Source organism: Glycine soja, chromosome 4 (assembly GCF_004193775.1).
Source record: "Glycine soja cultivar W05 chromosome 4, ASM419377v2, whole genome shotgun sequence".
Taxonomy (NCBI): domain Eukaryota; kingdom Viridiplantae; phylum Streptophyta; class Magnoliopsida; order Fabales; family Fabaceae; genus Glycine; species Glycine soja.
Window position 1 is genome coordinate 35,018,729 of NC_041005.1, and position 16,361 is coordinate 35,035,089.

Here is a 16,361-nt window from a genome sequence, read left to right on the forward strand (position 1 = left end):
TTGACTAGACATGAAGAGTTTATACAAGCAAGTTCTTAACTTGCATTTTTAAGACATTAATTACAATCTTTTACATCCTTTGAATCTCTTTGAACATCCTCTTGAATTTCTTCTTCTTCTTCCTTTGCCAAAAGCTTTCTAAAGTTTTCTGGTTTTCCAAACCTTGAAAACAAAACTTGTGCTATTCATCTTTTTCATTCCCTTCTCCCTTTGCCAAAAAGAATTCGCCAAGGACTAACCGCCTGAATTCTTTTTGTGTCTCTCTTCTCCCTTTTCAAAAAGAACAAAGGACTAACCACCTGAATTCTTTTGTGTCTCCCTTCTCCTTTGTCAAAGAATTCAAAATGACACAGTCTGAGAATTCTTTTGATTCTTCCCTTTCCCATAAACAAAAGATTTCAAAGGACTAACCGCCTGAGAATTCTTTTGTTTCCCCATTCACAAAGTTTCAAAGAACTAACCGCCTGAGAACTTTGTCTTAACACATTGGAGGGTACATCCTTTGTGGTACAAGTAGAGGGTACATCTACTTGGGTTGTTGTGACTGAGAACAAGAGAGGGTACATCTCTTGTGGATCAATTCTAGTGGAGGGTACATCCACTAAGTTGTTCAAAGAGAACAAGGGAGGGTACATCCCTTGTGGATCTTTGCTTGTAAAGGATTTTACAAGGTTGAAAAGAAATCTCAAGGACCGCAGGTCGCTTGGGGACTGGATGTAGGCACGGGTTGTTGCCGAACCAGTATAAAACTCTTGTGTTTGTCTTCTTCTTCCCTACACTCTTTATTTTCCGCTGTGCACTTTAATTATCGCTTTTACTTTTGGTTAAGTTTCTATCTCTATTCTTTATTTTCTTAACATTATAGTAAAAGCCTAAGAAGGGTAATTTTTAATTAGTAAAGGTCTAGTAATAATTAATTCAACCCCCCCCCCTTCTTAATTATTCCGAGGCCACTTGATCCAACAAGTGGTATCAGAGCAGGTATCTTGTAGAAAGTTTAACAACTTCAAGATTCATGGCCTCTTCAAATTCTTAGTTTCCTGAAGGAAATTCCATCCATAGACCACCTCTCTTCAATGGTGAGGGTTACCACTATTGGAAAACCCGTATGCATATTTTCATTGAAGCCATAGATTTAAACATTTGGGAAGCAATAGAAATAGGACCATACATACCCACTGTAGTGGATGTAAGCACAAGCACCATAACACAAAAACCTAGAGATAAGTGGACAGAAGAAGATAGAAGAAGAATCCAGTATGATCTTAAAGTCAAAAACATTATTACTTCAGCCCTAGGAATAGATGAGTATTTTAGAGTGTCAAACTGCACAAATGTCAAGGAGATGTGGGATACTCTCCAACTTACACATGAAGGCACCACTGATGTAAAAAGATCTAGAGTAAATACCCTTACACATGAATATGAATTGTTTAGGATGAACCCTAATGAAAACATTCATAGCATGCAGAAAAGATTTACACATATAGTTAACCATCTTGACTCTTTAGGAAAAATCTTCCCTAATGAAGATTTAATTAATAAATTTTTAAGATGCTTAAGTAGGGAATGGCAGCCCAAGGTAACTACTATTTCTGAAAGTAAAGATCTCTCTTCGATGTCTTTTGCTACTTCGTTTGGAAAATTGCAGGAACATGAAATGGAACTCCAACGTCTTAATCAAAATGAAGAAACCGACAAAAAGAAGAGAAGTATAGCACTTAAAGCCTCATCATCAATACAAGAAGAAAATTAAGAAGAAGATTCAGATAATGAAGAAGACTTCTCACTCTTTGTGAAGAAGTTCCAGAAATTTGTCAAGAGAAGAAGAATAGAGAGGCGTCAGAACTTTAACAATGAAAGAAGATCACAAGAAGACTCTCACGTTCTTAGATGTTACAAATACAACCAACTTGGTCACATCAAAGCTAATTGTTCTTCAAATGAAGAATGGCCTGAGAAAAGTGATAAGAAAAGGTATGATGAAAGAAGAACCAAGAAGGCCTACATTGCATGGGACGACAATGATTCATCCGATGGTTCAGAAAAGGAGATCAATCTTCTAACCAAGGATTATGAGAGTGATGAGAACATCTCTCAAGAAGTTTAAACAAAAAGCAAAAGTATGACTTTCATTTTCAACGATCTAGACACCTTTAATCATGAAAAAGGTAACATCAAAACCATTCTATTTTGAAATTTTATTTTGGTTGATATTTCTCTTTCAATTAATTTGATTATGATGACTAACAAATTTTTATTTGTTTGTCTTGATTGATTGAAATTGTGAGTATATGGTTAAATGTTCTTGATTGAGTTTTTTTTTTTAAAGCATAAAGTCTACTTTTAAGTATTTTGATAATGTCTATGATTATTATTCTTCAATACTTGTGTTGATTATTTTGATATAATTTCATGTCTACATGATTTTTTTTAATTATGCATGATTTTGAATGTGAATTACTTGATTAAGATTCATTCATAAAGTATTTTTAGTATATATATTTTCTTTAAGAAAGTATTTTGATATTCATTCAAACCCTTTTCTTTCTTAAAAGTCAGACAACTTTTAGTTTTGGCTAAAATGCTCTCTGGTAATCGATTACCATATTAGTGTAATCGATTACAGGCAGTTATTTCTGGCTATATTACTCTCTGGTAATCGATTACCATATCAGTGTAATCGGTTACAACGCGTCCCTGCTCCTATATATTCAAATTTCAAAATCTAAAAGTTGCAACCCCTCATTTTCTCGAAAACCCTCGTCCCCAAAACTTCCTTCTGCCATATCTCACTCATTTCTTGTCCAAATCACTCCCCCACAAAGCCCAAACTTCATCTTTTTTCATTCTCTTTCATTGAACCGATTGAAATTTCAAAAAATCTCTTCAAATGGCGGAACCATCAAAGAAGCGAAAGGGTTCTTCAAGTCGGAGTCAACGGCATTTCGAGACTCCGGAAACGCCGATTTCTTCCTCTATTCCCTCTGCCTCATTGTTTTCATCCGAAGAACAGCGGATACGGTACACAAATCTCTTTTCTTCTCGTTCTATTATTGATCCAAAATTCATTGATATGGATTTCTTTTCAAATGAGAGTTTTGAATGCATTCGGGCATTTGAAAACTCCAATCTTATTCCTTTCATGTCTTTAAAATTGCATGTTTACTCTTATTTAGTCAAAGCCTTCTATTCAAACCTTGAAATCCAAGAAGGCACTTTAATTTCTAAAGTTTATGGGATTAAAATGGTCATTGACCAATCCCTATTCTATGATTTAACCCAATTATCCAGTGAAGGTGTACCATTTGAAGGTACACTGATTGATGATTGGAAATATGAATTCTCTGTGCATGATGCCCGCCGATTGGTTTGCACCAACCAAGCGGATATGACCAGAAGGCTTCTTGCCGATTCATTGGCTTTTGAGAGCCGCATCCTTCATTATCTCATTGTGCGTATCTTGCTTCCAAGATCTTCAAACCTTGCACAGGTTTCTGAAGAAGATCTTATTGTTGTGTGGGCTTTTCATAAAGGCCGACAAATTGATTGGGCACACTTAGTCCGATATCGCATGCATAAGGCATTGCGATTAAATGCTCCATTGTCATACCCACACCTAGTCACCCGCTTCCTTCAACACTTTAACATCCCTCTTGATTCTGAACCTTATGTTCCAATCAAGAGATCCTTTCTAATAGGCGCGACTGTCATTGCATCCTTTGGTTATCAAAAAGAGCATGATGGCTCTTGGGTGAAAAAGGGTGCTCGACCTGTTGATGAAGAAGGACATGGTGGAGAAGATTCCTTTCTTCTTCAAAAGATTTTGGATAGGTTCGATGGTCTTCAAACCTTTGTCGGTGAAAGGTTTGATACTTTGGAGTTACAAGTGGACATGCGCTTCAATGAGATGGAGTCAAGAATCACCAAGGTCGAAGAAGATGTTTCTTATATTCGTACAAGCTTTGATCTACCACCACCGCCACCACCATCATCTTAGTTTTCTATTATTTTTAATATTACTAGTACTTTGTTTTCTAGTCGTGTATTTGGCTATCTTATGACATTTGAACAATTTAGTATTTCTTTATTTGCATGGTATGATTGAACAATTATGATTTATGTTATATGACTATGTGGTTTTTATATATTTGATCTATTCATGTTTCTTGCTTCATGATTGGTTTATATTCTTCAATGAATGTCTTGTGAATGATTAATAGTACATGAATGTTTTATACATGCTACGCACTTTGGATTTTTGTTGATGCCAAAGGGGGAGAGAAATAGGAATTAAATCAAGAACTCACATAAGTAATTAACTTAATTTCAAGTGAAGCATAAATTCAAAAATAAAGGGGGATAATGGAAAATTAAGTGAGTGATCGACTAGGAAAAAGTGTGTGTATGTGTTTCTTGATTTCAGGGTTGTCATCATCAAAAAGGGGGAGATTGTAGAAGCAAGCTTCATTGCTTCATGATGATGAATCAAGATTGATTCAAGGTGTTTTGATGATAACAAAGATGATGACAAAAAGCCCATGAGAATGATTTCAAGATTGAGTCAAGAACAATTCAAGAATCAAGAGAAAAATTCAACAGAAGTTTCAAGTTTCAAGTTTTCAAGAATTAAGAATCAAGAATAATCAAGAACAAGATTCAAGACTCAAGATTCAAGAAAAGACTCAATCAAGATAAGTACTAAAATGTTTTTCAAAACATTGAGTAGCACATGAATTTTTCACAAAACCTTTTACCAAAGAGTTTTTACTCTCTGGTAATCGATTACCAGTTTATTGTAATCGATTACCAGTGGCAAGTTTTGTTTTCAAAAAGCTTTTAACTGAATTTACAACGTTCCAATCAATTTCAAAATGGTGTAATCAATTACAATATATTGGTAATCGATTACCAGTGTGTTTGAACGTTGAAATTCAAATTCAAATGTGAAGAGTCACATCCTTTCACAAAAATGCTTTGTGTAATCGATTACAATGATTTGGTAATCGATTACCAGTGATAAGTTTTGAACAAAAATCAAAAGATGTAACTCTTCCAATGGTTTTCAAGTTTTTTCTAAAGGTTATAACTCTTCTAATGGTTTTCTTGACCAGACATGAAGAGTCTATAAAAGCAAGTCCTTAACTTGCATTTTTAAGACATTAATTACAATATTTTACTTCCTTTGAATCTCTTTGAACATCCTCTTGAATTTCTTCTTCTTCTTCCTTTGCCAAAAGCTTTCGAAATTTTTCTGGTTTTCCAAACCTTGAAAACAAAACTTATGCTATTCATCTTTTTCATTCCCTTCTCACTTTGCCAAAAAGAATTCGCCAAGGACTAACCGCCTAAATTCTTTCTGTGTCTCTCTTCTCCCTTTTCCAAAAGATTAAAGGACTAACTGCCTGAATTCTTTTGTGTCTCCCTTCTGCCTTGTCAAAGAATTCAAAACGACACAGTCTGAGAATTCTTATGATTCTTCCTTTTCCCATAAACAAAAGATTTCAAAGGACTAACCGCCTGAGAATTCTTTTGTTTCCCCATTCACAAAGTTTCAAAGGACTAACCGCCTGAGAACTTTGTCTTAACACATTGGAGGGTACATCCTTTGTGGTACAAGTAGAGGGTACATCTACTTAGGTTGTTGTGACTGAGAACAAGAGAGAATACATTTCTTGTGGTTCAGTTCTAGTGGAGGGTACATCCACTAGGTTGTTCAAAGAGAACAAGGGAGGGTACATCCCTTGTGGATCTTTGCTTGTAAAGGATTTTACAAGGTTGAAAAGAAATCTCAAGGACCGCAGGTTGCTTAGGGACTGGATGTAGGCACGGGTTGTTGCCGAACCAGTATAAAACTCTTGTGTTTGTCTTCTTCTTCCCTACACTCTTTATTTTCCGTTGTGCACTTTAATTATCACTTTTATTTTTGGTTAAGTTTCTATCTCTGTTCTTTATTTTCTTAACATTATAGTAAAAGCCTAAGAAGGGTAATTTTTAATTAGTAAAGGTCTAGTAATAATTAATTCAACCCCCCTCTTCTTAATTATTCCGAGACCACTTGATCCAACAACTCCTTCTCTCCCTCTCCCTCCACTCATCTTCTCCTACCTTCAAGCTCTTATTCATGGCTTCCTATGTTAGTGAGCTTCTTTTTGACTCATCTTCTTCTTGAAGTGGCGTTTCCAATCATCTTTCTTCCTTCTCCATTTTGTTGTCATTCATCTTCAAGAAGCAAATGACTCTAGTGATGAAGAAGATCGAAAGCCTACAAGCTCCACATGGAGCTACATCAGGGGTGGGGTTCTATTGGCTCAGGGTGTTTCAAGGGGGTATGGGAATGGGTGGGGATAGGAAGGTATTTTCCTAGATTGGGAGGTCTAAATAACAGTTGAAGGGGCTGTCAATAGTATGTTCATAAGCTTTATCGGTTATTATGCAACTAAAGGTGAATCATCACTTATATCCCTTGTTAGTAATTAATAAATAATCTAAAAGTATTGATTAATTTTGTATTAATTGCTATATACATGTGCTTGAATAAGCGAGGTACCTAGGATGTGTTGACGAGTGACTATTCATCATGTATATTTAATATATTTGGTTAATTTAATGCACGGCTTTCTTTCTTTTTTTTTTTCAAAATTATTGATGCTTAAGGTTAGTATTAACATTAATTACTTTGTTTTTAAATATAAGACTCTTTTATGTTATCTTTTGTATTAATTTTTTTTACTAAAATATCCTTAATTGCTTTATAATAAATGTGTTTTCTCTTATAAGGATTGGAAAAAAAGATTAACACTCGTTAATTAATTAGAAAGAGATAATAATTCCCAATAACTTTAAGGGTAATTTTGATAAAATAATATAAATTACCAACAAATTTAATGTTATTAATTAGTTAACTTTTTTAAAGGGTGTGAATTAGTTAAAAATATTTATATTTAGGGATATTAAGGAATATTTAATAAATGTAAAATATTATTATATTCAGTGTAAATTATTTAATAAGAAGTTAATGTAGTGTATTGTTTTGAAGTACTTTTTATAAGTTTAAAATACTTTTAATTAATTTATGAATACAATATTCCTTGTACAAATAAAATCTAATCATTTTAAATAAGGGTATATGTGAAAATTTAATTAATTGGACTTGAAATTTATAAAACATCAATAGCTTTAAAATAATGATAAAAAAGCTAAAGCATAGTCAAATTTTTAATAGAGGTAGTATATTATTTTATCTTCTTATTTTTATGTTCTTTGTTGGATGTGGTCATACCATTGATAATTAGGATTTTCAATGTCTTCATTAACTTCATATATGTTATTCTTTCAGTTGTTATAAAATATTTCCTGTCTTGAAAATTTTATATGTTTCTTCACAATTTTAATTATTATATATGTGAAAAGATGAAGATAATAAACTAATTATTTTTTAAATAAGAATTTATACAAAAAAATTATAAAATTATTTGATATACAATTACTCTTACTCATATTTAATCTATCCATCGTATAGGTTCATGATCTAAATAATATTAAATATTACTCTTCATTAACCACAATAACTATTCTTAAGATATTAATTAGTTTTTTAAATGTCAGGGTGAAAAAATGTTATGGTTCTCGGGACATCTATGCAATATTATTCAGTTCACTTGCAATAAGCCAGTTTGTATAATATATAACCTCAGCCATGCTGAGAAACTTCTGCTATAAAATTACAAAGCTGTTGATAAATATGATAATAGCAAAACTTAAATTTGGAAGATATTTGCTCATTGCTTTTCTTTTTCTTTTTCTTTGCCTGATACAAAATTACAAGTGGAAACCTACAGCTCTAGTATTGGGGGAATAAGATGAAGAAAAAAACAAGGGTAATAAAACAATATCAATTCCAGCATATTTAACCGGAAAAAAAAAACTATTTGAAAATTTACAAAGGTAAAGAACCTGAAAGATATTAGATACTGATGGATACTAAGGCTGAAGCCGCAAGAGATAAGTTATTACTTGTTAGCTTGGCGGCAGGTGTGGTTCGTGCTTGTTTAAATTTTCGAAATTGATTACTTGCTCATCCCCAAAGCTTGCATGATTTGCATAAGATGCGTCCGAAGGCTACTTTCCTCAACCTGGTTTTGGCATAATTAATCAGAAATTAACATCACAGGGTGATGATGATGATGTAGCAATGCATTCTATTCTATTTATGCAAGTGCGTGATCAAAGGGATGCCCTGCCATTATAAAACATTACAATATCTCCAAACAGAAATGAAAATGAAATATCCGGCTTTCCCTAAGTACCCTCTCAAGAACTGATCATATGTCAAATTGGAACATTATCAGCTACCTCACAGTATATGTTCCTGAAATGAAAAGGTCTTTGTCCTAAATTTTATCAGACAAGTAGATGGAATGCAGCTCAGTGGAACAAAGGGGAAAACGAGTAGAACATCATGTGGTCATGATGTAAGGAACAAGGGAGTGCGAAGTAAAGATAATCAATAAAGGCATACAGACTGTAGTTGTACTTAGATATTGAGCTGGCCTGAATACAGCCAGGGTAAGCTGGAAAAAGTTAAAAGCTTAATTACACTTTAAGTCCCTCATGTTTGGACAATGTGAAATTTTGGTCTTCCAAGTTAATTTTCACTAATTAAATCCTCTATTTTAAAACTTATGCGAACTTGGTCTCCTTGTAGATTTTCTTCCACTTAAAATTCTCAAATTATTATTCTTTTATCCAAATATTTAGGGGTTTATGATAGATTTGGAATATGAAATAATTGTACAAGTTTAGAAGTAAAAAAATTAGTCAAAATTTGATAAAATTTTATAAGATGTAGAGTATGGCATGTAGATTATGGTTTGAAAGAAGGGAAATTTTGAGATTTTTTTGGGTAGAATTGGATGTTTTAGTTGGTTAGTTTTGGGCAAAAGACAGTTCAATCGATTCAATTTGTTAAGAATTTTGCTTAAATTTAAAAACAGGAATTTAATTGGCTTGAAAAAAAACTTGAGGACTTACAATCCAAACTATAGGGACCAAAAATGTAATTAAACTAGGAGCAAACTTGTTAAAACTCTTCATAATTTTTTTTATGTGGAAACTCTACAATTTAAGAAACAAAGACAAACAATATGAGTCCCATTGATAGAAAATAACGTGAGGGAAAGGAGAGATAGACTCCAGCCAGCCACCAAATCCCTAAACAGCTAAACCCTTTCAAAAGGCATCTTCATCAAACCCCCATGCTAATATACAGATTATCAATATTTTGAGGCATGTCTACTTTTTGTAAAGAATGAGGTATGTAGTGTAGGTCAAGAGCAAGAAAACTCCATAATCTGAATTTTCACTGTCCTTAAAATATGCTTCTGACTTGATCAAAGAAAGACAGGCCCGAAAGAAAGATACTAATATATCAAAAAATTAGCACAGTAAGGAAATCAGAAATGATACTGGTTTACAATTAAACTAGGATCTTGATGATCTAGACCTACAGTAAATTTTTTGATTCTTTAATCCATTATGATGAAATGATTTAATGCACACTGTATAACTGATACATAAAAATGAAATTTGCTTCCTACTAATTTATCGCTATATGCAATATAAGCTTGAGATATTTGCAGTATGTAATTCATGTTCAAGAAAACATATATCATGACTCTCACCTGCATAGCTGCTACTGAAGCCAGTAGCATTTCACATTCATCAAGCATGGTCTTTTCTTGCACTGCTATGGCAGCAACTTCAGAAATTAAATTGTTCATGCCCTCAACCTAGCACAGACAAAAATGACATGGTGTGAGAACCAAGGATAGATCACGTGATCTGATGATAATTTTGGGCCCTTTACCAATGAATTCAAACTTTTAATTTTACAAATTAGGAGATCAAAGGAAGAAAAAGTTGAATATGCAACCAGTGAAAATAACAGAGGTTTAGATGTAAAAAATACATTGGCTTGCAAAATAGTTGGATAGACACATCCAAGGCAATGATGCAAATTATTGAAAAACTTAATTTTCTATATTTATACCCATCACTGTTAATATATATTATATAAATCCTGTAGAAAACAATCAATTCACCTGCGAGAGCAAAGAGCAGATTGCAGATGCCATTGCTTGCATAACATCAACAGCTTGACAGATAGCAACCTTCAAATGCTCAATATCTGACTGTAAAAGTGTAAAACATAGCAATGAAGTCATTGTCTCTTCAGTTATAAAAAAAAAATAGTATCCTACCGGCAACACATACCATTGCTCCTCCAGTTACAGGAAGACGAAGAGTGCTGGCCTCCAAGTCTTCCACAGCCTTAGATACAGCATCAATATGATCTCTTTCAAGTACAGCCCAATCATCAAGGTAAGTCATCTGCTTCAGTCATTGTAAAAGGTCCACATTTAAAAATGCATCGCTAAGTCTTGAAATTGGAAACAATTAAAGGAGGAGAAAATAGCACCACACACTCATTTACTTCGTACCCCATTGCCCAGAGGCTCTTCGCTATGCGAAGGTATGGGGGAGGGATGTTGTACGCAGCCTTACCCTTGCATATGCAAAGAGGCTGTTTCCGGATTCGAACCCATGACCACCAAGTCACCAAGGCACAACTTTACCGCTGCACCAGGGCTCGCCCTCCACCACACACTCATAGCAAGGGAAATTTGAACCTCAACATTGTACAATATTTCAGTATCTCACACAATACACAAAGCTAACCCCTCCAAAACTATTTCAGATATTATATCCATACTCCTTCCAATACTCCAAGTTAAACAAACAAAATCAAAAGCTAGAAAGTATAAGAAAAATAACTTTTAAATATAATGGCGTATGTTTGCATCACTTATGTTTTCATTAATAATATCTCACTTTTTTTTTATCAGCAAATGTTAGTTTTGTTAGAAATGTTAGTTGAGGGATCCGAACCCACGACCTCTCCCCCCTCCCTTCTCCCTTCACCCTTCCCTAACCATTGGGCCGGCCTTATATCTCCTAATAACTATCTCAAGTTAAATTATCCTTTAAGGGAAAAGGGGAAAGAAAGCTACAGTGTACAATCAACAATAAAAGCGGGAATATAATTAATATATTTCAGAAAAAAGAGAAACATTACTTGATCATTCATAACAGAGTTCAGCTTAAGTTCGAGCTTCAGCTGCTGAAGATTGATCCTCTTCCTAATAACAGACTCCCACAGGGACAAAGTAGTAATCCATACATTATATAGAGTTTTCTGCACCATTGAATAAGGATTTTGTAAATACAATTTAACCAAATTATTTGATATATGTCATCATATGTGAAGCAGAAGAACTACTTTAAAAAGAGTACACAGGTCATCAAAGATAGTCAGCAATACCTCCACAATTGCATTTTGGATATAAAGTACAGCCTCAGCTCTTGCATTGACAAACCTCCATTGCAAGTATCTGTTGTAGAGAAGACGTAATTGGTGAGCATCTTCTATGTAGGCTGCACCCTTTTTCCCTTTTTTAAAATCAGCAATAAAGCTGAGCACTGAAATTGAATTGTTTGATTGAATGGATGAATTGGTTGGTCTAATTCGAGATGGACTAACCCCCCTAGAAGGAGGAGTTGATGGTCTTGACCTAGATGGACTGACACCTCTTGAACTAGAAGAGGATAGCACTGAGGTCCTACTAGGTGAGGGCAGTCGTGATCCAGGAGCAAACAAGGACTGAGATCTGACTCCAGCAAATGCAAGTCCTGCTTTATCGGTTGGAGTTGCAGCAAAAGATTTGTGAGGTCTTAGTTCTTGTGGCAAACAGTCATCAACTGATTTCACCTCACTTCCTATTCTGCCACTTCCAACAAGCGACAATAGCCTTACAGCGTCATTAGAAGCCCTTTGGAAGGGTTTACTGGATTCACCTGATATAGACAATGACAATCTTCTCAGTGAAGAAACACCAGTTCCCGGAACTGAAGTGTTCAACGTTCTGATATCAGCACAATCAACACTTCTGTTTAATGCATTAGAAGATACCTTCCCACCTATTCTATTTGGCCACCGATGCTGATCTATTAACCGAGAAGACAAGCTATCAAGTGGTTTTGAATTCTCAGACTGATCAGAAGCATTCTTCCCTTTAAGGGGACTTTTCTTTCTCTCTGGCGTAGGCTTTCTTATGGTTGGAGTTTCAGGCTGCTTGTGTGCCACATTTGAAGCCGGGCGCAGAGTGCGGTCTGAAGCACTAACAACGGGCTTCTCTTTCTTGCTAACAGGTATGGAAATGGTATCTGACTGGAAAGAAACACTCAGACTTCGCATAGTGGAAGGCCATAGACTGTCCGGCAAACGGGTACCCGATAGTCTTCTGGATGACAATTTCCCATCAACAGATACAGGCGTAGAAGGTCTTTGTGGCGTTGGGGAAGTCGGAGTTGAGGGCCTCTTCCTTTCTGTGGAGAGAGACCTCTTTGGAAACAAGTGAGAGGATGACGCAGGCGTTGTTCTTGTAAGGTTTGGTGAAGGGCATCTACGAGGAGCAGAAGGGCTAGCAGGAGTAGGGGATTTGTATCTAGAACTAATTTCCCTTGTTCTTGAGCGTCTGGTGGTCTTTTCTGCATTGTTCTTTTCTGCCAGAACCGAGGGTGGTCTTACTCTTGGGGTCTCTGGAGTTTTGTTCTTCCCTGATTCACATACATCCATTCACCCTAATTAACAGACGACATTGATTGGAAATTTCATCAAGCTAACAAGATTCAGCAGCCTTGCCAATCATGTGTCCCGCCTTCACCAAATTATCTAGAAAGGAGATCCTTTTCCGTGCTGTAAATCTGCTGCCACAAAAGGCAAAAGAGTTAAAACGCGTCAAAAAAGGGAATGTGAGATGAATAAATAAATGCAAAAAGCGCACATCTTTACAGAGACTCAGATCTGTTGGAGAAGGAATTTTGCAATCACACCCAAGTGGGTATGTTTTTCTCATCAAATAAAGCCCAAATCCAAGCAGATCAGGACGCGGCAGCAACATTTGGGGTAATGGGTGAGAGAAACTCGCTGAAACTGCCTCGACGTGCAGCATTTAACATTAGACGTTGGTTATCGTTTAACTGCACAATACAAATTGCAGCGGAAGGAAAAGGAAGGAGGGATCCCCTTGGAAATTGGGGATACTGGTGAGTGGACTAAGATAATGGATGGTGTAGGATAAGAGAGAGGAAGTGCGTAGGGTAAGTAAGGTACACGCCATAAAAAAAATTTCCCCTTTCGTTTCTCTCACGAGAGTGCCATGGTCGGGTCTTGTGTGTGTGCTGGCAAATGGGTTCACTCCACATAAAAACGCACTATCCTCTTCTCCACTTCAACAACCCCTTTTCATCAAATCTATTGCGTAACACATAACACTTGTTGACTCAAACCGATGTTGTAGGTTTCCCTAATGTGAACCACCCCGAATACTTGACATTATTTAGTAGTGGTAGTAATAATAATACTCCTATCTGTTTATTTATTAATGATTTTCCTCTAAATTACGTCTCTTGTTTTGTTTGTACGCTGTGCGCAATTATTATAATTTTCTTAATTTAATCCAAGGTTGTAGTCGCAGGTGGTAATGTTCTCGGGGAAATCGGTAAAGACATGCATGTCCACGTGCAGGGACGATCATTGTCCATCCCTATAAAACTAACTTGATTCCCAAATACTCTAGTAAAATTAAAATTTGCGTGGTTAAAAACAAGCAAACAATTCACACGCATCTTTTCCTGCAACTGCAAGGATAAATAAACCAATCAATAAAAAAAGTGTAAATTAATAAAAATAGTAATTTCGCTTTAGACCATCCACATATTTTACAGAATGAATATCGATGAAATACAAAACCATAAACTTTGGGGGTAGATTTAGAAAGAAACAAAGGGTTCTGAGAGGGATCCATGACAGATGTCTGGATGGACGGGTAGGTTCGTGTCTCTCTTACAGAAGACACGTTTAGTGTTTCATTGTTATTGTTAATGTGATGAATCTAGCACAAACGGTACAAAACAAACGCTACTTCATTGAATCATATTCACCACAGAAAATTGAAAACTTACCGATTGAATAAAACAAGAGATTAACCTTAATCAGAGCCAGAAGCCAAAGTAATTCCCGCATAATGTGACGGTAAGCGACGCGATCTAGATCGAAAGAATCAAATAGAGCAAAATCGGAAAACGGAAATTAACCGCAACAAAAATAATTTCTCAATTACGAGAAATTCCGTGCATCTAGGCGACTCGAAACACAAAACTTAAATGAACGAGTCATTAAATTAATTAACCAGAGCCTTACGATTCTGCCGAAATCAAAGGAGGAAAACCGGTCGCCGGAGATGGAGGGAGGGAGAACGGCCAGTCGTCAGAGAATAGTTTTCCGGCGAGGGTGTTTTTGTTATTTTGATGAAGAGAGGGGACGGCGATGAAAGAGGGAAAGAGTCTCGGACTGCATAAAAGAGTTTTCTTAAGAAAAAACCAATTAAAATGAGAAAATAATAATAAATTAAACGGAGATATGAGAAAACGGTTTCAGTTTGGAATGGAGCGAGCAGTAGGGCCAGTTGTTTTCGCGCCACCTACTTTTAATTAGTCTTAGTCTTTAATTATCAGTCCTAGTATTAATTACTTTAGTTTAGCTAACTTTTCATTTCTATTAACTTAAAGTAACTATCTTATGGAAAGATTAACAATTATATATATATATATATATATATATATATATATATATATATGATGGCAGATTTGGTCATACTAATTAAATTTCGATATTGCTTCCATTAAAACTAAAACCTTAAATACTTTTTTATTGAAATATTTCCCTAATATGTAATTAATTTCTTTCAACTACTATCAAAAGCATGACATCAAGTAGATCTTTTTTACTTTTGGGTATAGTACAAATATCATGTTTTTTTAGAGGAACACATATCATGTTATACCTATTACTTCTTGTTAAAAAAATATAAAAATACCCACTACTTGTTTTTAGCTTTTCCTAGATGTGCATTAAAAAAAAGCTTTTACTAGATGGAAATGCGATGATATTAAATAAAATTATGAAAATAATTTACTAATACATAATAGATACATGTTTTGATACGTTATGCCTTTTAGGTATATTTAATGATTTAACTCTTTATTTATACCAATATTTAAAGAGGATATAACTTTGTGTAAGTATTTTTTTGTCTCCGCAATTTTTAGATAATTTTATCCTTATTCTTAATAATATTAAAGTAATAACAATAATCAATCATCTCTAATTATATAAATTAAAACTAATTTATTAACCAAAATTAGGTAACAATCATCTAATTACTCTTCACTCTCACTTGACAATTTTACGTTTAAACCATTTTTAAAATTTTAAAATTTTCTTTTAACTTAAGTTAGCTTTCAAATGCTTTTATATTATTAGTTTTTTTTTAAAAATTATTAACTGTATTTAACTTCTATTTTTTTATTATTTAAAAAATTTATAGAAGCAGCCTCTCTTCCCCTAGTTTATTATAAAAACAGACACTACAGACAATTTGGTCGCTTCTAAGCAACACGCCGACACATGAGACAAATGATTAAAACTTACAAGTCTTCTCTTTTCTTTGTTACGGAGACTCACATTCCTTTTCATAAAGGGGAGTTGTTTTGGAAGGGTTTGGGTTATGATCAGAAATTTGTCCAAGAAGCTCGAGGGCATGCGGGAGGAATTTGGGTCCTTTCTAATAGATTGGACATCAATTTTACTCTTCTTCACCCTATGAACCATTGTATTACCTTTCCTTTGGAAAAAAAACTAATGCTAAAGGGTGTTGTTTGACGGTCCATGCCTCGCCTATACCAACAGCCAAGGAACTTCTTCGGGATCATTTGATTGATGTTAGTGCTAAGGTGGATGGTCCTGGTTAGTTACATTCTAATTTTAATGTTTATTTTAAAAGAATTTTTTTTAAGATTATTATATATTATTTATAATTCCGAATTTCTTTGTCTCACATTTTCTTTATATTGGTTTAATTTTCATTTGAGTTATTCAAATTATTGGTTAATGACGGTAATGCCTCAGGAAGTTCAACCGTGTTCGTGATTTTCAACTTCAGCAACAACAATTTAAAAGGTTTGTATCATGGTTGAAGCCGCAAAACCTGTCAACAATGCAAACGCTTCCAACCTCACACTACCAACTGCAACCTTTGCCAAGCCGCTACCTAACGTCTCAAAAATGGAGGTCTTCACTAGCCAAAACTTCCGTCAGTGACAAGAACGCGTTCATACCTTGTTGGACATGCATGGAGTTGTCTTCACTCTTTCCATTCCCAAACCTGATGCCATTGCTA

General features: G+C 34.8%; 1 protein-coding gene across 7 annotated transcripts; it reads right to left on the reverse strand.

Moving 5' to 3' along the window:
• Positions 1–7,637: 7,637 nt before the first annotated feature.
• On the reverse strand, positions 7,638–14,494 carry LOC114409616 (AUGMIN subunit 8-like). 7 transcript variants are annotated; one of them, XM_028373125.1, is made up of 8 exons: positions 14,324–14,494; positions 14,111–14,169; positions 11,384–12,825; positions 11,138–11,257; positions 10,276–10,392; positions 10,104–10,193; positions 9,684–9,791; positions 7,638–8,135 (listed from the first exon to the last, which is right to left on the reverse strand). In XM_028373125.1, the coding sequence occupies exons 3-8, from the start codon at positions 12,695–12,697 to the stop codon at positions 8,070–8,072; spliced, it is 1,815 nt and encodes a 604-aa protein (XP_028228926.1). In that variant the 5' UTR covers positions 12,698–12,825; positions 14,111–14,169; positions 14,324–14,494; the 3' UTR covers positions 7,638–8,069. The 7 variants fall into 7 exon arrangements, with proteins under 7 accessions (XP_028228926.1, XP_028228922.1, XP_028228925.1 ...); XM_028373121.1 differs by having other exon boundaries at positions 14,086–14,169; XM_028373124.1 differs by having other exon boundaries at positions 11,384–12,828; positions 14,086–14,169.
• Positions 14,495–16,361: the final 1,867 nt, after the last annotated feature.